General features: G+C 46.5%; 1 protein-coding gene across 3 annotated transcripts in view; it reads right to left on the bottom strand.

The window, feature by feature from the left end:
- The window catches only part of dcp1a (decapping mRNA 1A), a 127,903-nt gene that overhangs the window by 10,710 nt on the left and 94,116 nt on the right, over positions 1-23,077 (bottom strand). For all 3 annotated transcript variants that reach the window (XM_072472495.1, XM_072472496.1, XM_072472494.1), the window contains 2 exons: positions 21,903-22,619; positions 12,834-13,040 (listed from right to left, as the gene is read on the bottom strand). In XM_072472495.1, coding sequence (XP_072328596.1) covers positions 12,834-13,040; positions 21,903-22,619 — 924 coding nt within the window. The remainder of the gene's footprint in view (positions 1-12,833; positions 13,041-21,902; positions 22,620-23,077) is intronic.

Here is a 23,077-nt window from a genome sequence, read left to right as displayed (position 1 = left end):
AGGAGGAGCTGGATGAGGGCCAGTGGGCTGATGCCATAGGCAGGGTTAATTCCTCCTCACCTTGTGCCAGGCTTAGCCTAATTCAGTTTAAGGTGGTCCACCGGGCACACATGACGACAGCGAGAATGAGCAAGTTCTTTGGGGTGGAGGACAGGTGTGTGAGATGCTCAGGGAGCCCAGCAAACCATGTCCATATGTTCTGGGCATGCCCGGCGCTTAAAGAATTCTGGCAGGGCTTTGCAAAGGTTATGTCCAAGGTCTTGGACGCTCGGGTAAAGCAGAGTCCGGAGATAGCGATATTCGGGGTGTTGGAAGATCCGGGAGTGCAGGAAGTGAAGGAGGCCGACGTCCTGGCCTTTGCCTCCCTGGTAGCCCGGAGATGGATCTTATTAATGTGGAGGGACTCGAAGCCCCCGAGTGCAGAGACCTGGGTTAGTGACATGGCTGGGTTTCTCAGTCTTGAGAGGATAAAGTTTGCCTTGAGAGGGTCCTTGCTGGGGATCTCCAGGCGGTGGCAGCCGTTCCTTGACTTTCTGGCAGAACTTTGAAAGGTCAGCAGCAGCAGCAATCCGGGGGGGGGGGGGGGGGGCACGTGGGGAACTCTGTATGGAATGTATACTCTTCTTTTGTAAATGGAGTAAAACCACCTGTTTGTTAAATCTTCTCCTTTTTGTTATTGGTTATGTAAAATTTTGTATAAGAAAACTTGAAAACAATTTAAAAAAAAATGTTAAATTGTGATTGAACGCACCAGAATAAACTGCACATTAAATGGTAGACACACCAAGAACTGTTACGACGTAACCCACACACACACATCAGTGTTCACAAAGTCGCAAAATACTTAAAAATTCTTCAGTTCCTCTCTTTCGAGAATATATGTCTTCTAAATTTCCTCAAGAGCCGCTTCATCTCACCATGCTGTGATGACTGCTAACCTCCCAGAGGCTCAATCTCTTCTGCTGAGACACTTTCGATGAATTCCTGAAGCTGCACCCAGTATCTAATCACCAGCACAATCCCGTCAATCTCGCTGCTTTTGAACAGAACATGATTGCCCATGGGTTTCCCAGAGCTCCAACACTCAGCTGCGCCAAGCAAATACTGCTGCTTGGCTTTCCTGAGTTCCAACCCTCAGTGGCATTGAGAAATACTGTTCCTGGGCTTCCACAAGCCCAAATTCTTAGCAGCATGGAGTTACCAAAGGTTTTGAGCCTAGCATGAGCTAATTGCAACTTCAGAGGCATGGAGCTGATCGTCCTCTCCATCCATTTCCGACTGACATATCACATGGGCTAATGTTTTGCACCTTACCCCAGCCCCATGTTCATTGTTTCAATCCACACTGGTACCGTGCACTACCATACCAATCCATGAAGCTGCAGAAACCAAGCATGTGTGGCCTGTCTCCCTGCAGTGTTTGCACTAGAACTCGTACATGTTGGGAATTGTGGTCCTCAGCCCTGAAAACCTAGGAGCCAAACAATACAGATTTCCTCAAGGCTTTTAGAGTGTGGAAATCTGCAGCACTGGGTCTGGAGACAGTAGATCATGTTTTGTTGTGAAATGTCATGATTTAACCCCTGCGCAGAAAGACACCAAATGCTTGGTGAACCCAATCATGCAGAAATACACTCCAAGTATAATGCAACCCAATCCACAATCCATATGGTAGCATTCACGATACTGTGGCATGTGCCCGGGCCTTAGCTATAAGAAAATTACACAAGTATATCAAATCCAAATTAAAAGCTGGAGGGTAAAACGCTAGGCAAAGTATGAATTATATTCCAAATTGAGAGAGGTCAAAGCAAAGGTAGGTAATCTTACTCTTCGCCTTCACTTACCTTAAACATAGGATTGTTAAGGTTTACATTAATTTTTTGAAAATATATTTTATTAAAGTTTTCAAACACAATGGGCGGGATTCTCCACTCGCACGCCGAAGTGGCCGCGCCGTCGTGAACGCCGTCGAGGTTCACGACGGCGCGGAACGGCCCCGGACCCGACCGATTCAGGCCCTGACAATGGGCCAGTATCGGGGCCGCGTCATCTACACGCGCCAGGGCTTGTCGCCCGCGTAAAAGCGGCACCGCATAGATGACGCGGCCGGCGCCGCATAACGGACGTCATCCGCACATGCGCGGGTTGGCCGGTGCCAACCCGCGCATGCGTGGTTGCCGTCCTCTCTAAGTCCGCCCCGCAAGAAGATGGGGGACGGATCTTGCGGGGCCGCGGAAGGAAGGAGGTCCTCCTTCAGAGAGGACGGCCCGACGATTGGTGGGCACCGATCGCGGGCCACCCCACATTCCAGGTGAAGCCCGGTGCAGGATACCCCCTCGCCCCCCCACAGGCTGCCACCCCAGCGTTCACGCACCGCCCACGACTTCAGCGACCAGGTGTGGACGGCGCCGGGGGGAACCCGCCGTTTTGGCCTGGCCGCTCGGCCCACCCGGGCCTCAGAGTAGCGGGGGTGCCGGAGAATCGCCATTTTCGGTGTCTCCGCCGATTCTCCGGCCCGCGAAACTCGACCGGGCCGTTCCCGCCGCTTGGGAGAATCGCGGGAGGGAGTCAGACCAGCGTCCCCGGAAATATTGGCGGCCCAGGCGATTCTCCCAACCGCCGTGGGAGTGGAGAATCGCGCCCAATTTTTCCCCCTTACAGATCAACAAAAACGGTAACATGATAACTGATAGATAACATAGTTTAAATAAAATAGTGAACTAACAAAATAACACGAAATAGTGCTCCCCCCCGCCCCTTCACCCCATCTAGAACACAAACAATTTACACCCCCCCCCCCCCCCCCCCCCCGGGCTGCTGGTGCTGGCTAACTATTTTTCCCCTAACGTTCCGCTAGATAGTCGAGGAATGGTTGCCACCGCCTGGTGAACCCCTGAGCCGATCCTCTCAGCGCAAACTTCATCCGCTCCAGTTTTATGAACCCTGCCATATCGTTTATCCAGGCCTCCACGCCGGGGGAGTTTCGCTTCCTTCCACATGAGTAAAATCCTACGCTGGGCTACTAGGAACGCAAAGGCCACAATATCAGCCTCTTTCGCCTCCTGCACTCCCGGCTCATCCGCTACCCCAAATATAGCTAACCCCCAGCTTGGCTTGACCCGGACCGTCACCACCATCGAGATCACTCCCGCCACTCCCCTCCAATGCCGAACACGACCAAAACATATGTGTGTGGTTCGCCGGGCTTCCTCCGCACCTCCCGCACTTTTCCTCCACTCCGAAGAACCTGCTCAACCTTGCTCCCGTTATGTGTGCTCTATGTAGCACCTTAAATTGGACCAGGCTAAGCCTGGCACACGAGGAAGAGGAATTTACCCTACTTAAGGCATCAGCCCACAAACCCTCCTCAATCTCCTCCCCGAGCTCTTCTTCCCATTTTCCTTTCAGTTCTTCTACCTGCTCCTCCCCCTCTTCTCTCATCTCCCGGTATATTTCGGACATTTTGCCCTCCCCGACCCACACCCCCGAAAGCACTCTATCCTGGATCCCCTGTGTCGGGAGCAGCGGAAATTCCCTCACCTGTTGTCTCGTGAACGCCCTCACCTGCATATACCTAAAGATATTCCCTGGAGGCAGCTCATACTTTTCCTCTAGCGCTCCCAAGCTCGCAAACGTCCCATCTATAAATAAGTCTCCCACTCTCCTAATTCCTGCCCGGTGCCAGCTCTGAAACCCTCCGTCCAACCTCCCTGGGGCAAACCTATGATTGTTCCTGATCGGGGACCACACCGAGGCTCCTAGCACACCCCTCTGTCGCCTCCATTGCCCCCAGATACTTAATGTTGCCGCCACCACTGGGTTTGTGGTAAACCTTTTCGGGGAGAGCGATAGTGGCGCCGTCACCAGCGCTTTTAAGCTTGTTCCTTTACAGGACGCCATCTCCAGCCTTTTCCACGCCGCCTCCTCTCCCTTTATCATCCACTTACGGATCATCGCCACATTGGCGGCCCAGTAATAGTCGCCCAAATTCGGCAACGCCAGTCCCCCTCTGTCCCTGCTACGTTGCAGGAACCCCCTCCTTACCCTCGGGGCCTTCCCTGCCCACACGAAGCTCATGATGGTCCTATCTATTTTTTTGAAAAAGGCCTTAGTGATCAATATAGGGAGACATTGAAACACAAATAGGAACCTCGGGAGGACCATCATCTTAATCGCCTGCACTCTGCCCGCCAGTGACAGCGGCTGCATATCCCACCTTTTGAAATCCTCTTCCATTGTTCCACCAGCCGAGTCAGATTGAGTCTGTGTAAGGTTCCCCAGCTCCTGGCTATCTGAAGCCCCAGGTATCCAAAGTTTCTTTCCACTCTCATTCGCGGCAGGCCATCTATCCCTCTACTCTGGTTCCCAGGGTGTATCACGAAAAGCTCACTCTTCTCCATGTTAAGCCTATATCCCGAGAAATCTCCAAACTCCCTCAATATCTGCATAACCTCTGTCATCCCCCCCACTGGATCTGCCACATACAGCAGTAGGTCATCTGCGTAGAGTGACACTCGGTGTTCCTCTCCCCCTCTAACCACCCCTCTCCATTTCCTGGAGTCTCTCAGCGCTATGGCCAGTGGTTCAATTGCCAGCGCGAACAGTAATGGGGACAGCGGGCATCCCTGTCTTGTTCCCCTATGTAGTCGAAAATACTCCGACCTTTGCAGATTTGTGACTACACTTGCCATTGGGGCCCCATAGAGGAGTTTAACCCAGCTGACAAACCCCTTCCCTCCCCGAACCTCCTCAGCACCTCCCATAGGTACTCCCACTCTACCCTATCAAATGCCTTCTCTGCGTCCATTGCCGCCACTATCTCTGCCTCCCCCTCTGCTGGGTGCATCATTATCATCCCCAATAGCCGTTGCACGTTGACATTCAATTGTCTCCCCTTTACGAACCCTGTCTGATCTTCGTGCACCACCCATGGGACACAATCCTCTATCCTCATTGTCAGCACTTTTGCCAGCAACTTGCCGTCCACATTCAGGAGCGAGATGGCCCTAAAGACCCGCATTGCAGCGGGTCTTTATCTCGCTTCAGGATTAGTGATATCGTCGCCTCCGACATTGTCGGGGGTAGGGTCCTCCCTTCTCTGGCCTCGTTAAAGGTTCTTACCAGCAGCGGGGCCAACAAGTCCACGTATTTCCTGTAAAATTCCACCGGGAACCCGTCAGGCCCCGGGGCCTTCCCTGCCTGCATGTTCCCCAGCCCTTTGGTCACCTCGTCCACCCCAATTGGCGCCCTCAGGCCTGCCACCTCCTGCTCCTCCACCCTCGGGAACCTTAGTTGGTCCAGAAACTGCTGCATCCCCTCTTTTCCCTCCGGGGGTTGGGACCTACATAACCTCTCATAAAAGGTCTTGAACACCTCATTTACCTTCCCTGCTCTCCGCACCGTGGTTCCCGTTTCATCCCTAACTCCCCCTATTTCCCTCGCCGCTGTCCTCTTACGAAGCTGGTGGGCCAACAGACGACTCGCCTTTTCCCCATATTCATATCTCATCCCCTGTGCCTTCCTCCACTGTGCCTCTGCCCTCCTGGTGTTCAGCAGGTCAAACTCCGCCTGGAGTCGTCCCCTCTCCCTATATAGTCCTTCGTCTGGGGCCTCCGCATATTTTTTATCCACACTCAAAATCTCCCCCAGTAATCTTTCCCTCTCTTTGGCCTCTGTTTTCCCCTTATGAGCCCTGATGGAGATCAACTCTCCCCTGACCACCGCCTTCAGCGCTTCCCATACTACCCCCACTCTGACCTCCCCATCATCGTTGGCCTCCAGGTACCTTTTGATACATCCCCGCACCCTTCCGCAGACTCCCTCATCCGCCAATAATCCCACATCCAGTCGCCAGAGTGGACGCTGTTCCCTCTCCTCTCCTAGTTCCAGATCCACCCAATGTGGGGCATGGTCTGAAACAGCTATGGCCGAGTACTCCGTTCCTTCCACCCTCGAAATCAGTGACCTTCCCAAAACGAAGAAATCAATCCATGAGTATACCTTATGGACATGGGAGAAAAAGGAGAACTCTTTGGCCAGCGGCCTAGCAAATCTCCACGGATCCACTCCTCCCATTTGGTCCATAAACCCCCCAAGCACCTTGGCCGCTGCCGGCCTTCTTCCGGTCCTGGATCTAGATCTATCTATCTAACCCTGGGTCTAGCACGGTGTTGAAGTCCCCCCCCCATTACCAGGTTTCCTACCTCCAGGTCCGGGATGCGTCCCAGCATCCGCTTCATAAATCCCGTGTCATCCCAGTTTGGGGCATATACGTTGACCAGCACGACCTCCATTCCCTGCAGTCTGCCACTCACCATCACATATCTGCCCCCACTGTCCGCTACAATGTTCCTAGCCTCGAACGACACCCGTTTCCCCACCAATATGGCCACCCCTCTATTCTTTGCGTCCAGCCCCAAGTGGAACACCTCTCCCACCCATCCTTTCCTTAACCTAACCTGGTCCGCCACCTTCAGATGCGTCTCTTGAAGCATGGCCACGTCTGCCTTCAGCCCCTTTAAGTGCGCGAACACTCGGGCCCTCTTAATCGGCCCATTTAGGCCTCTCACGTTCCACGTGATCAGCCGGACTGGGGGGCTGCCCGCCCCCCTCTCCTGTCGACTAGCCATCACCCTCTCTGGGCCAGTCCCACGTCCCGGTTCCGCGCACCCACCCGTCCCCCAGGCGGCGCATTCCCGCCTCAACCACCTTTTCTCTTACCAGCTCCCTTTCGATCTCAGCAGCAGCAACCCAGTTGTCGTCCGCCCCCCCCCCCCCCCCCCCCCCCCCCGCTAGATCCCCATCTAGCATGGTTACTCCCTCCATATTGCTTCCGAAAGTCAGCTGACTTCAACTGACCCCAGCTTCTCCCGCTCTCTCCTTGACGACCCCCCCCCCCCCCCCCCCTGTGTGTGAGGAACCCCCATCCTCCTTGCGCCTATCTTCCCGCCATCATCTCTCTGGTGCGGGAAAAGAAAAAGAAACCCCGCACTTTCTAGAACCATCCCGCCCCCCCATGGCGCAGCTCACCCTACCGCCCCGCTCCCATGCCCTGTCCCCCGCCTGTGTCTCTTTTTCCCCCCCACCGGCGCCCACATTTGTCAGTGTCCCCCCCCTCCCCAATTTACACCTCTATACATCAGCATTGTCGTTTCCCCTCCAACATCAGTCCCTCAGTTCTGGCCCAGTTTCTCTTTTTGAATGAAGGTCCATGCTTCTTCCGACGTTTCAAAATAGTAATGTCTATCCTGGTGCGTGACCCATAATCGCGCCGGCTGCAACATCCCGAACTTCACTTTCTTCTTATGCAGCACCTCCTTGGCTCGATTGAAACTCGCCATCTTGCTCCTTTCTTTCCTCTGCCGCTGCCCTTGAGGATTCTCCGAGATCTGGCCGCCGCCGCCGATCTTTTTCTTTCCCACTGGGGAGGGACTCCCTGTCGCTTCACCCCACACCGGGTTTCGTCGAAATTTTTTTTCCCGTTGGGGCTCTTAAAAGAGCCCGAAGGTCCGTCTAAGCTGGAGCCGCCGAAACGTGCGGCTTAGCTGGTCATCGCCGCAACCGGAAGTCAAGGTTTACATTAATGACCAACATACCAAACGCAACAGTGAAACTCAAACTCAAATGCTTACTTATTTTGGTAATCACTCACCTGTTTGGTTGACACAAAAACATGCCACAACCAATATCTTGCTGGTAATGGGCAAGCATATCTTGCTTGCAACACCCATTTATTTAGAAATTCCTTTATCAGGGTTATAAAGCCAAAGCGGATTAGACAGGGGCAAACCCCAAATCCATACCCTTGCCTGCTCCAAAAAACAATTCAAAGTTAAATTGAATCCAAATCATGGTCCCCACAAGAGACATACCTGATCCAGGCAATACACCTGACCTCACGCCCAATCTTAGCCAAAATATAGAAATATAAGTTTACAACACAGAACAGGACATTTGGTGGACTGCATGTGTTTCAGGCATTGTGAAAATTAATGATAAAACAACAGCCTGATCAGCTGACCTAAATCAGTTCCCTAGGTCTGAAGCAAAAGGACTTAAAGGACACATTGTAATGTAAAATACCACACAACAGAGGACAGATCACCATGGCAATAAATGAGTCCAGGTCAGCTGGAGGTCATTTTGAACACCTGGAGGTCATTTTGAACACCTGGATGCTGAGAGAAAACAAGTTTGTCATTGATGAGCCAATAATTGACAAGCCAGTGCCCCAGGGTTGTTTGTAAAAGCTAGGCAGCTGTCAAAGTAAAATGTGGTACAATTCCAACTTCACCTCTCGATTCCTGGTGCTGTCATCTCACTGGACATCTTCATTCTTTGATACAGCCTTCAGATTACTTGACTTTGAGGAACCTGTGCTTCATTACAATGGTGGCTGTTCAAATATTGGGAATTTTCCTAACAAATTTGAGCCAACCACGAATATAAAACCTGCATAGAACATACAATGCAGAAGGAGGCCATTTGGCCCATCGAGTCTGCACCAACCCACTTTAAGCCCTCACTTCCACCCTATCCCCGTAACCCAATAACCCCATCTAACCTTTTTTTTGGTCACTAACGGCAATTTATCATGGCCAATCCACATGACCTGCACGTCTTTGGACTGTGGGAGGAAACCGGAGCACCCGGAGGAAGCCCACGCAGACACGGGGAGAACGAGCAGACTCCGCACAGACAGTGACCCAGCGGGGAATTGAACCTGGGACCCTGGCGCTGTGATGCCACAGTGCTATCCACTTGTGTTACCTGCATAATGGGGTCAGTTTAAAATAGATAATTGATTTCCAAAATTATGTATTTGGGATTTGAGATATTTACGTGAAGGGAGCTCTAAATTTGTTCATAACCATAGATGCTGATTAAATACTAATGTTAATGTTCTGGAGCACTTACAATTTTTTCCCTAAAGTTTGAAAAAGTGACCATCAATTTAAAAATAAAATTGTGTGTGGGGGGAGGGGGGGGAAAAGGAGATAAAAAGATAATCTCCCCCCACAAAAACCTTGCTCCTGCACAGGGCAGGGATGGCACGGTGGCACAGTGGTTAGCACTACTGCCTCACTGCTCCAGGGTCCCAGGTTCAATTCTGGCCTCAGATGACTGTCTTAATGGAGTTTCCACTTTCTTCCCGTGTCTGTGTGGGTTTCCTCTGGGTGCACCGGTTCCCTCCCACTGTCCAAAGGTGTGCATGTTGGGTGGATTGGTCATGCCAAATTGCCCCTTAGTGTCCAAGGGGTTAGGTGGCGTTGCTGGGTTGTGGGTATGAGGTGGAGGCGTGGGCTTGAGTAGGGTGCTCTTTCCAAGGGCCAGTGCAGATTTGATGGGCCGAATGGCCTCCTACTGCACTGTAAATTCTATGATACTAATCACATTCTCCGGTGTAATTCTGGAATTTGCGTGTTAACAATGATGAATTGAAGAAACTGAAATTGTTGGTGTCATAATATACACCAGTATATCATGGTGCAGACACACACACTGATGGACACACAGTGGGACCAATCAACACACACAACACCGCAGCCAATCACCAGTTAGAGCACACGCACTATAAAGACAGGGGGCATCAGAGTTCCCGCTCATTCGAGCTGCAGCTTCCTAGTAGGACAGAGCTCACAGCCTGCAGCACAGATATTCACCATGTGCTGAGTGCATCGACTGGTTAGGACAAGACAAAGGTCTTTAGTTAAAGCTAATATTGTGTTAACCCACAGTGAGAGTGTGTTAAACAGTTAATGACTCAATAAAATAGTGTTGTACTATTTCAAGTGTTGGTGACCTGTATGTGTTCCACGGATCCAGAGCGCCCAGCACAACAGTTGGTGGCGGCATTAGCTGCTACAAAAGTCATTTCTAGAATTTTGACATTAATCTGACGAGAATCGACAAATGTCTATGAAAGGATCTATGGCCAGACATCAGATGGTAATTGTTGACACAACCGCAACACAGGAGCAGAACTTGGCTCTTAACTTTTTACTTCAGCTTTATGTTAATCCAACACCAAACATGGATCTACCTGGTTTGTGCTTCTTCCGGGAATGCCCACCATAAACTTGCTCATTTACAGTGCTCCATCCTCATGCAAAGGACTAGCTTGCAAGAGCAGCTTGAATTTATGCCATCAATTCAGTGGTGTAAATTTATGCCCAAAGATTTGGGTTAAGCACAACCCAAATTCACCATAACTGAAATTTATGGAATTGAATAATAATTTCCTGAACATTTAAAAGCTAATTCTTACTTAATCATAGTGTTGTCAGTCGCTATGCTCCAAAAATCGTTCTAGTCCCCACGTGCCATCACTTAGAATAAGAACTACGCATCTAGAATGACCTCAACGAGAATATTCTTGTTCCTTAATATACTGAAAATAAGCAGTGGAGCCAAGATGTTCTGAGAACAAGGTGCCAGGCTGAAGACAGCAAAGTGTTTGTTATTCCCGATGGTATGTTGCATTTGCAATTCTTGTCCATCAGATTTTTAATGTTTCTAGATAACAAAGAAGCTCTACAGGAAGTTCTGGTGTTAAGTTCCCATCAGCAGGGTCAGAGTAGCATCTGGCATAAACTTCAACGTCATTTCTTTGCAAATGCAATCCAAGAAATTTGGGAGCTATAACTACAGAGAAATCAAAATATTTCTCCACTAGGAGAGAATCTATCTCCACTTGGAGAGGCATGGTTTGATCAGGAATAGTCAGTATGGATGTCAGAGGGAGGTCATGCCTAACAAATTTGATTGAATTTTTTGTTATGCGACCAGGTGTGTAGATGAGGATAGTGCAATTGATGTAATTACATGGATTTCAGCAAAGCCTTTGACAAGATCCCTCATGGGAGACTTATAAAGAAGGAAAATGCACATGGGATACAGGGTAACCAAGATTGGCTTAGCTGTAGGAGACAGAGGCTTTAGTGACTGGAAGTCAGTGTCCAGTAGCATACCACAGGAATCTGTGCTGGGGTCTCCGATTGTGTCATTTATATAAACAACATAGCTGACTATGTGGGGAGGTAGGATCAGTAAGTTTGGGACCAACACGTGGATTGGCTAGGTGGCTAACCGAGTCTTGCGTTACAGGAGGATACAGATGGGGTGGTCAAATGGAAAAAAAAGTGGCAGCTGGAATTCAATCCTGAAAAATGTGAGGCATACACTCTGGAAGGAGTAATTTGAGAAGGAAGTATTCAATGAATGGCCTGACACTGGAAGTTCTGAGTAACAAAGGGACCTTTGCGTGTTTGTCCATACATCTCTGAAGGCAGAAGGGCAGGTTACCAGGGTGGGGAAAAAGGCATATGGGACAAGTGTCTTTATCAATCCATGCATACATTACAAGTAGGGAGGTCATGTTGGTGTTGTACAGAATGTTCGGGAGGCCACAGCTGGAGTACTGTGCGCAATTCTGGTTTCCACATTATAGGAAGGATGTGATTGCACTGGAGGGGCGCAGAGGAGATTCACCAGGATGTTGCCTGTGATAGAACATTTTAGTTATGAAGTGAGGTTGGATATGCTTGTTTTTTTTTTACTGGAGCAGAGAAATCTGAGGGGCAACCTGATCGAGGTATACAAAATTATGAGGGGCATGGACAGGGTGGATAGGGAGCAGCTGTTCCCCTTAGTTGAAGGGTCAATTACGAGGGGGCCCGGCCGGAGGTCATTTTTACCCAGAGGGTCGTGATGGCCTGGAATGCACTGCCTAGGAGTGTGTAGAGGTGGGTTACCTCACGTCCTTTAAAAAGTACCTGGGTGAGTACTTGGCACGTCATAACATTCAAGGCCATGGGTCAAGTGCTGGCAAATGGGATTATGTAGGCAGGTTACTCTCACCTCGCCTCTGGAGTTCAGCTCGTGTACATTACTGAACCATGTCTGTAATGAGGTCAGGATCTAAGTGGCCCTGGCTGAACCAAAACTGAGCATCCATGAGAGATTCTTGCTGAGTAAGTGCCACATGATAGCATTGTTGATGACCCCCTTCCATCACTTTGCTGATGATTAAGAGTAGATGGATGGCGGTAATTGAATGGGTTGAATTTGTACTGTTTCTTGTGTACAGGACACACCCGAGCAATTTTTCACATTGCTGGGTAGATGCCAGCATGTAGCTGTACTGGAACAGCTTGGGTAGGGGCGTGGCACGTTTTGGAGCACTAGGCCAGAATATCGTCAGGGCCCACAGCCGTTGCAATATCCACTGCCTTCAGCCATTTCTTGAGATCATGTGGAGTGAATTGAATTGGTTGAAGATTGACATCTGTGATGCTGGGGACCTCTGGAGGAAACAGAGATTGATCATCTACTCAGCGCTTCTGAAGATGGTTGTGAATGCATCAGTCTGGTCTTTTGCAGCTAGTCCCACTAACTTGCCCCACAGAATTGGAGAGAATATACAGAATATGCTTAAGATATTATACCATGGAAATAAACCATGAAGATCTGCAAATTCAGATTTTATTCAACTTCTCTTTAATTACAGTTGCACAATTATATATGGTCATACTATGGTCTAGCAAATGTTCCCTCTAATTTCCCTTTGCTGTGCGCAATCAATTTCTTTCACTGTGCAGGCTCTTTAAAATTGCCACACAACCCTCACGTGTGCATCTTAAGGATCGCTGCTTGTGTATGACCCAGCTGTCCCCTGCGTGACACATCCCTGATGACATACAGGTCTCTCAGGTTCCTGATGAGGTGTACAAAGGACAGACAGTAAACTGATAGAAACAATTGACTACTTGTTCGTGATAGGCAGTCTATAACTAGTGAATACAGACTGTACATACTATAAGCAAAATTACCTTTATTAGGTGAGTTAATGTTTCCTGAAGCTGGGTCTTACTGAGAACATTTGGTAATGGTGAAGATCGAGCCTCTGATGTCAAGGTTAAAGGAGAGGTGTACTTCTTTTCACTTTCTGAAATCATTCCTGTTGACTGCTTGAACATACTGGGAGACAAAAGCATAGATGGACTAACTGAAGAGGTAGTTGTTGGTGTGAGAACAACCTACAAAAGAACACACAAAGTTAAATAGAATTGGGTGGCCTGACAAAGCTGAAAACGTAAATTGTACTCTGCAATCTATACCTGTGGTAGTCACCACTAGCAGTATTATATGTATTACGGTAAGACACGTATAATAGAGGTACATGGGTAAATTCCTGCCTGCTGGCTCCGCTCAGTAGGTTGCGTATAAATGTGTGTGCTTGCCGGTACTGCAGCCATTCTGGTGGCAGCTACAGGAGGCGCAACATCTTTGCTCAATAAAGCCTCGATTATTCCACTACTCTTGTCTTTGTGGTAATTGATAGTGCATCAATACCCAAGTCTTTGTTGGAATTCATTTTTTTCTAGTAAATCTTGCGCCTTTGGCAAAAATTTGATTAGGCTGAATTATTAATCAGGAGTCAAAGCTGGACCACTGATAGTCTGATCATGCAAATTGCAGCGAAATACTGCATTGCAGAAGTTTAATACAGAATTTGTGTTTTAAATCTGAGTATTCTCAAACCAAAAGTCTGTCTATGAAAGTTAAAAATCTGAATAACTGATTACTTGTTTTGCAAATTCAGCTCATTCGCCTGACTGGTAACATGAAATATTTGGTGAAAATGGTATGTTAAGGAATGCATTAGATCTGAAGTAAACAGTTTTCAAATTACAGATTTAAAAATACAAAAATAAGGCAGCATTCCAAATTTTGTGCTCTGATGGCAGTAACCAACACATAGATTGGGAAATTTTTTTAAAAACGGTACAAATATTGCACACGGCATTTTCTGTCATGTCATCATATGAAAGCCCACAGACAACATTATAACCCACTGGTGACATATGTTGGTTTAATATATGCAGAAACACATTATAGAATACACAGAAGCTACAGAATATGCTTAGGATATTATCACAAATAAACCATGAAGATTTGTCAGTGAAGATTGTTTTCACCTTAATTGGAATTTAGGATTGAAATAATATTTCCCCCCATTGGGAAGTCTCAAAGCTCAGCAGAATGTTTCAAAGTGAAATTAAAGTATACAGTCAGCTTTAGGGGGAGATTTTCTAGTCGTTCTTGCTAGAGGGATCTTCCGGTCCCAGCAGCAGGGGATGGATTCAATGAGAGATCCGATTGACAGCGGTAGGATGAGAAGATGCCACCACAGAAAATTCCCCCCATAATATTTGAGTTAGTTTGTAAGACTATCGTTCAGGTAAAAAAGCTGGCATTGATTCTGTGCATATCTGAAACATCCAAACGTCTTCAGTGTTGGGACAGATGATGCTACTGTCAGATAAAGGGAGATTACTTTCATTAAAAATGTTTTCAACAGAATTAGTTCATTCCGAGCAGTGAGAATCTGGGAAATTCCTACATCCAGTTTTCTTGCTAATTTATGGGAACTCAACTACGACAGCTGACCGTATCCTTTAATTTCATGGTTATAGTGATATATTATCTAATGCATCCCAGGTAAAAGCAGTGGAGAGGCGAGTAGGTGCGGAATTGTGGTTTGGGACTTCGTTGATCGAATGTTTTACTGGTAGGAAAACAAAGGTAGATTTAAGAGACTTATATTTGTATCCGCAATTATTAGAAATAAGGTATAGTTTTTGGTGAGTTTAATTTAATGTTTCTGTGCCTGGAAGGGCAAAACCTACAGTTTGATTCATGCTGGACATAGGTGTGGGGGTTGGTTTCAGTTCCAACTGGGATTCTATTATGATAGAAGGGGCTATGAAGTGAAGAGTAATTTTGTTCCTTGGCAACTAGAGGCCCTTGTAAGGGAAAAGCACTTTCCTTTGTCCTTCAGATTTAGCTGAAGCCGCAGCAGTTGGTGACAGGCAGCTAGAGAGATGACATCGTTCAGATTTTCTAGAAGAAAAGCCATACAATGGAGTAATGGTTAAGAAAGCCAGTGCCAGAAATCTAAAGGACAGCTATTTAAGGAAACCTGAGAAATGAAGAGGAGTTTCCAGGGAGCCTGAAGTTAAAGACATAAAGTGGACCTGGGAGCAGAACAGGGTACTGTCCATTTTAAAATCACAGAATTGTAAAGGAGCTGGCTAGTGAAAGTTAGAAAGGTGTCTGAAGGGGTACTAAAATTTGAGATACCTTACTACTGTTTGTGGGATTGTCATGTGAGAGTGCCTTTAAGAAAAGTGTGTTTATCAAATAGCTGCAGTGATGTCATTGTGTGGGTGGAGCTGTAATGTGATTCTGTCTTTTACCTTCATTTTGAGCTGGGAGCTGTTTCTGGCTCTGTGTTTTACTTTCGGTTTAGACCTTTGGAAGCTGGATAAAGACAGAGAAGTCTTGTGTGTGTGTCTCTCTCTCTCTGCAGGTTAAAAAGGTGTCTCCAGATACCTTGATAACTTAGTAATACCTAATTTCTGTAGAGATTTCAAACCTGCTGCCTTTGTTAAAAAGGGTTTTTTGATTTATGGATGTTGTTAGGAAAGTTATTAAGGGTTATCTATAGAGTATTGTATCTGTGGGATTATCAGGGTTGGTAGTTGATAAACTATTTACTGTGTGTTTATAAAGTGTTAACTGAATTCATAGAATAAACATTGTTTTTGTTTAAACACACTTTAGCTCTCTGTTGCATCACACCTGTAAAGTGGGCCCTTGTGCTCCCCCATAACCAAAATCTATTTAAATTTGTTGGTCAGGTGAACTTCATGATATACTTTGGTGTTCTCTAAACCCTGGTCCATAACAGGATGTTAATTGAAATAATTGTGGAGCAATCGGTGGCTGGAGATGGGAATTTGTGTGTAAAAGCAGTCCACACAAAGAAATTCTAAAAGAGGTTGGTGTAATACCTGGAATGGGTTAGCTGGGGGAGGTGGAGCTGAGGGTTTGTTAAAGAGTGCTTTGTAAAACCTGAAGTGGATTTTCTAATGCAATCTGTTCATGGAAAGCCTTACTACAAGAGAAGATTTTAAAGTGGGTTTTGGGAATGCAGTTTGGAAAATCTCAAGTGACAATCACCTGGGGGAATTCGGAGGAGAAATCCACAGATACGAACTTGGACTCAGAGAGGAATGTGAATTACCACTGCCAATCTGCATGTTTACAAAAAGACTGTATTAATGAGGCCATTGCAGCTTCTAATGTTGTGTCATTTGTGTTAATCTTAAAACTTGTTAAGCAAGTTGGGGATGTCATAACCCACACGAGATGGGGTGGGATCAATCAGACTCCCCAAAACCTCACCGAATACGAGCTCCCCTGTTAAAGGGGTGGGGAACTCTAAACCATGTATCTTCTGTACAAAGTCGTCCAGTTTTCATACTGACTGGAGACCTGGCTGGGATCTATGGTGTACTGTACAAGTTTATCGTAATTAAACTTTGTTTCATTTAAAGTAGTCAGTGTGGAGTCCTTTGTGGGTTACGAAAGGTCAGTAAAGGGGATTGTACAATAATCCATTTTTTCATGTTTAACAAATGTTTTTTTTCTTGTGGTTAAAACTAATTAGCTATGGCTCTGTTCCTCTACGTTTGATTAAAAAAAAATGTAAAAGTTCCAGTCTTTTGAGCCAGGGTTCCATTCTGGGATCTTCCTGCTCGGCCACCATGTTTCAACGGCTTAGCATTGCAAGCCAAGATCTTGAAAGTCTAATGTGGCTTGGGTGGGCATAGATGGTTCATTTACATCTTCTGCAATTGGTGATTCACTGAGCGCTGAAATTTGTAGAGGTGTTTCATATTGTATTGACTGATGCCACATTCCCTGGCACAGAACTGGGAGAGTTTATGTGGAAATCATGACTTTACCGAGTGAAATGGTAATGCCCTAATAGTGCAACAAATGCTGAAGCAGGTCTTGATCCAAATGAAACCTTTGATCATTTTATTTTGTGACTTGTGAAGTGACTAGAACAATATTAAAAGGAGTACACCACTTGACCCTTCGAGCCTGCTCCACCACTCAATGTGATTATGCTTGGTGTTCTGCCTCAACTCCACTTTTCTGTTTAGTCCCCACCTCCTGCGAGTCTCTCAAAGACCAACAATCTACTTTATCTCAACCTTGAATATACTCAACAATAGATCTTCCAAAGACCGTTGGGGTAGAGGCTTCCAACGATTCACAACCCCGAGTGAAGAATTTCCCCCAGATCTCATGATCAACTTCTCATCCTGAGAGCATGCATCCTCCTTCTAGATTTCCCATGCATGGGAAAAATCTCGTTATGTCGTGCCGCTTCAGAATCTTACATTTCATAGAATGCTTACAACACAGACCACCTCTCATTCTTCTAAACTACAGATATAGGCCCGATTTACTCAAGTCCTCATCCCCGGAACCAACCTAGTGAACCGTGGCTATATGACCTCAAAGGCAAACAGATCGTTACTTAGATATGGAGACCACAATTGTGCAGGGCCCCAGAGATCGATGTCACACAAGCCCTGTATAGTTGTGTACTCCTACCTTCTTGCAATAAAGCCCAACATGCCATTTGCCTCCCTAGTTATTCCTGTAACTGCACACTAACTTTGAGTTCCTTATAGGAGTACACCCAAGTTTTTCTGAACATCAATATTTTGAAGTTTCATGTCTTTTTAAAACAAAAATAATTTTCTACTTTTAATAACAAAGTGAATAACCACACACTTCCCCACATTATATTTCATCTGCTAGCTTTTCCCCACTCACTTATGTTTTTGCAGCCTCAGTGTCCTCACAGCTTACAATCCCAATTAGCTTTGTATCATACATTTCTCTTGGTCACTTAATCCAAGCCATTAATGTAGATTGTAAATAGCTGGGGCTTCAGCACTGATCCTTGCTGCACTCCATTACTTACAGCCTGTCAACTTGATATGCACCATTTACTCTTTCTCAATTTCCTTTACATTAACTAATCCTTTATCCATGTTAATACATTACCCCCAACTTCATGAGCATTTATTGTGCATATCAACCTTTTGTGAGCACTTTATCGAATGTCTTGGAAATTCAAAGTATACATTTACTGGTTCGCATTTTTCTGCCCAATAAATTTTAACCGTCCTGTATTTCTCCCTTCCTTCTTAAATAGTGGTGTTTACACTTCAAAACAAACGTGTCCACCATCTCTGCAGCTACCTCTTGTAGAACGCCAGGATGTAAGCCGTCAAATCCTGAGGATTTGTGGGGCTTTTTGTTCTTTAAGTTTCTTTAATATATTTTCCGTGCTGATATTAATTAATGGTACAAAAAGATTTGCAAAAATGGTTCCAGGGCTGAGGGACTTTAATTACGAGAATACGATACAGAAGTTCAACTTTTCGCCTTAGAGGAGAGAAGGCTGAAAGGATATTGATACAAATATCCAAAATAAAGAAAGGTGCAGTAAACAGGGAGAAATCATTTCCATTATCAGTAGGGTCAAGAACCAGAGGACACCGATTTAAAATGAATGGCAGAAGTGTCAAAAATGACATGCAGAGAAACTATTTTAGCGCAGCAGGTAGTTAGGGTCTGAATGCACTGCATGAGTATGTGTGGTGGAGACAGATTCAATCATGGCATTCAAAAGGGTACTGGTATCCGTAAAGAAAAAAATTTGCAGGGCTACATGGAAGTGAGGCAGGCTGAGTTCTCACAGAGAGCCTGCATGGACTCGATAGACCAAAGGGCCTCTTTTTGTGCTGTGGCCATTCAATAATTTGATAATAATGCAGATTTGATAATATTGTAACAACACAAGTTAAATTCTGCTGGATTAGTCATTTATATGACTAATCCAGTTCAGCGGTAAACCCCAGGTTGTTGATTGGGGATTATTCCTGTTTCATCAGGAACTGGAAGCTTTGGCCTTAGACAGGCAATTGAAGTGATCAGTGTGGGCTATCATAAAAAGGACAAAGCTTAGGGAGTGAATAAACATTTCAATTCCACCTGCTGCCCTGAGCTATCGAATAATTCCTGGGTGGGAGATTTTCAACAATTAGCTGTGCCCAGCACATATCCTTGAACTTGTATAAGCATCCAGCTGGACTACATTGGATTTATAATCTTAACTTTGTGACTTCCAGTGGTGGCCATGGTGTGAATGGTCGCACATTGGCATCTCCCGCTTGAGGCTGTTTTTTTCAGACCTTTTCCCAGTTTGTAGGGTGGATGTGTGGAAAAAAGGTGCCGGGGTGGCTGGAGAAATGTTTAACTCCACTGGTGTGGTTGTGGATGGATCCACGGACCAAAAGTGAGTCGAGAAGAAGGGAGCAGTTGGAGCAAGAAAATCTTCGCGTGACCAAGGTCAAGATGGCAGAGGGGAAAGAGTCTGCCTTGCCTGGCCAATGGTCGACAGAGCACATGGTGGACTTCTTAAATGAGAAGTTTAGCCGGCAAAGGAGGGAGGCCCAGGAGGACTTAGCCAAGGCAACGGAACCGTTAAAAGCGGGAATTGACCATGTGAAGCAGAAGCTGGTGTCCCATGGCCAGGATTTGGAAAGTGGAGGAGGCAGTGGGCGCGCACGAGGAGCAGCTTGCCTTGTTGGTGGCTGAAGAGGGTATGATGCGAAAGACCCAAAAGCGGTTAAAGGAGAAGGTGGAGGACCTGGAGAATCGCTCGCGGAGACAGAATTTAAGAATCGCGGGGATGCCTGAAACTAAGATGCTGGAGACGTTGATGGGGGAGGGGGCCTTTGACCAACCCCTGGAGGTCAACCGAGCGCATAGGATGCTGATGAGGATGCCACAGGCAAATGAGCAGCCGAGGGCGATGGTGGTGCGTCTTCACCGGTTCCTCGACAAGAAGATATTGAGATGGGCGAGGCAGACTAAGAGATGCACCTGGAAGGGGAGCGAGCTTCGGATGTACTAGGACCTGGGCACGGACCTGGCAAAGGGGTTTAATAAGGTGAAGGCTGCCTTCTTTAAAAAGGGGGCGATGTTTAGGATGTTGTACCCGGCCTTCGTCTGGGTGTCTTTTAACAGCCGAGAACTTTATTTTGGAACACCAGAGGAGGCAATGGAGTTTTTAAAATGGAAAATGGACTGGCAAGAGAAGGAGGACATTGAACTGTGAAGGAGGTGCGAGATGGGTGCTCCTTCCTGTCCATTTTTTCTTGTATCTTTTTTCTCGTCTGTTAGTTGTTGAAGAACTTTTCTCCTTTGAGATGTTTTGATGCGTTGAAGGCGAGTGCACCTTTTTTTCTCGTTTCATTGTTGTTTGTGAGGTGGGCGAGCGGGGGCTTATGTGGGGCGGGGGCTGCCAGGCTAGCTGGGTGGACTGTTAACAGGAGAGCAGTGGGGGGTGATCAGGTGGTTGGTGAAGCAGAGATGGGTTGTTATTTTGTTCAGGGGAAGTGGGGGGGGGGGGGGGTTGCTGACAAAGGTGTTGTCGCTGTGTAGCATGGGAGTGGTGACAGAGGACATCCAAGAAACACACTTGAAGATTGAGGATCAGACAAGGCTAAGGAAAGGGTGTGTAGGGCAAGTCTTCCATTCGGGATTAGACATGAAGACGCGGGGGTTGGTGGTGCTGGTAAATAAACGGGTGGCATTTGAGATGAGGAAGATAGTAGGAGATTCGGGGGGTGGGGGTGGGGAAGGTTCGTGATGGTGAGTGGGAAGTTGGAGGGGATGCCAGTGATCCCGGTAAATGTTTATGCCCCAAATCGGGGTGATGTGGAGTTTGAGGCGGGTACTGGGAAGATCCTGGACCTGGACCGGTTGATGATGATGGGGGGATTCTAACACGGTCACTGATCCAAGGTTGGACCGGTCAAGCCCGAGGAAGGTGTCGGCAGTGGCGAAGGAGCTGAAGAGGTTCATGGAGCGCATTGGGGGGGTTTGGAGGCAGAGGGCGAAGGAGTTTTCATAATTCTCCCATGTGCACTGGGTGTACTCAAGGATCGATTATATTGTGTGTTGGGGGGGTAGAGAGAGGAGGATTTTGGGCTTTAAAACAAAAGGTACCAGAAAGGGCAAATCCATCAGTATCTTATGGATATAATTAGCCTGACAGATAATATTGCTTTGAGAGCCATCCTCATGAATGTGTCCATACTCTACTGCTTGAGCAGCCACAGTCTTGTTGTTTAAATTAGCCTTCACATGTTTCCATATCATAGAATGGAAATGGAAACATTTGCCAATTTTAACTGCCTGTGCCCTGATCATTTCCAATGCACCCAAAAATATGGTAACCGAATATTTAAGGAGCTGTGTTTTGTTTCTTCCTCTTTGCATCTAATCATTTGGATTCATTTCATGCCAATGGCTTAATACCAATAATCTAATTTGCTGGAAGGTCATCTTGACCATAAAGTTACCCAATTTATTTTCTTTGAAGCCCAAAGATAGAGCATCATTCTGCATCGTCACATCTGGTTGGAGAGATGATTTCAGAATCTCTGGGGTTCTCGCAACATGCTCCAGGGTTTAGGCTTCTTATCGCTCAACAATTGTTCTGAGAAAGTAACTCGGAAAATAAAGTTGCAGCTCTACAATCGTTTGGTATTGCTGCAAAGAAGTTACCACTTCCAGTGGAACTATCTGCTTCTTCTGTCCTGTGTTTATTGTGGGGCCATATAAACGAGGAACAGCTGAAATGTTTTCTCTAAAGTCTCGTGCACATCTGTGTGCCTCTTCAATGTTCTTCAACATTAACCCTAACCTGGAAGTGATGGGGGTCTAGATCAATGTAATCATCTCTCCCCGACTTCAAAGATTTATTTTGGGACGCACAAAGTTTAACTCTGTCTTGATCGCTCCCTCTTACCATCCACGTTCTCCCTTGCCCTCCTGGATTTAATTAATTCCATATTCAAATCCTCCATGACTGCAATACTGAACTTGGTCTCGATTTCTGATTCACAATACAACAGGAGATTGACAAACACAAATAATATTTTAACAGTTTGTACCTGTAATGAAGCCTCAGTTGTTTTTATGTTTGGTTCTTTAAAGCTCTCTGGCGTTACAAGTAGTGGAGAAAAATTAGCAGCTAATGAGGGTTTGTTGAGAGTCTGGTGTTGCTGATCGTGCTGCCGTGACAGTTTGAGTTTCTGAAGTAGTTCATGACCTTGAGATCCAATATCCGAAGTATTTCTTTCACCAGTGCCACTCTGTGGTAACTGGTTACTTCCCGAAGTCACGTTCTGCTTAGTACACGTTATTTCAGATGAAAGTGGGCACATCATCAGTGGTGATCCTGCTTTGACTTCTTGTTGCAAACTCTGACTATGACCATTGGTATTGATGGTGGCCACACTCTGATTAGAAGTAGCTTCAAAACTTAGGGAAGGCTGAAAGAGGGGACTGGCAGAAATGTTGTACATACGATTCTTTTTGACATCAGATTTCTGGAGTGCAGCCGGTGTTATTAGTACTTGTGCAGTGTCTTCTTGGTAATTCAATCGGGAAAAATTGATTTTGTTATTAAGACTCTCAGGGCTCCCCAATTGTTTAAGTTCTATTGATTGTTCATAAGTGAAAGGTAAGACTAAATTTTGACTTCTTAATTTGGTGTCCTGCTGAGACGTCAATAACATTTCTTGGTTAGAGTTCATCAATTGCTCTTTAGTAACAGGTGTTCCAAATAACTCTTCTACGGTCAAATGTTTGGCACCTGAAAGAACATGCTGCAAGAGGAAATTTAAAAAGGCAGTATTAAAATATTTTACATATTCAGAATTATAAATTATTGGACAAGTAGACATTTTCTCTCATTAAATAATGGGAAGACCAAAGCCAGTGAATTTGGTTCATGCCACACATTGTTCGCTGGCCAATGACTCCACCTCTCTCCCTGGTCACTGTTGAAGGTGGAACAAGACAATGAACTTGACTTGAGTTTCTGATTCCATGCCTATTACCACAATCCCCTATTTTGACAACATCACCAAGCTCTGTTGAAATCATAGAATCCCTACAGTACCCGAGGCCATTGGGCCCATCAGGTCTGCACCTATCCACCAAAAGAGCGCCTAGGCCTACTCCCCTGCTCTATCCCTGTGACCCCACCAAACGTTTGGACACTAAGGGACAATTTAGCATGGCCAATCCACCTATTGGCACATGTTTGGACTGTGAGAGGAAA

Source organism: Scyliorhinus torazame, chromosome 13 (assembly GCF_047496885.1).
Source record: "Scyliorhinus torazame isolate Kashiwa2021f chromosome 13, sScyTor2.1, whole genome shotgun sequence".
Classification (NCBI taxonomy): Eukaryota; Metazoa; Chordata; class Chondrichthyes; order Carcharhiniformes; family Scyliorhinidae; genus Scyliorhinus; species Scyliorhinus torazame.
The sequence above is the reverse complement of the archived record's forward strand: the minus strand, read 5'-3'. Positions and strand labels throughout refer to the sequence as shown.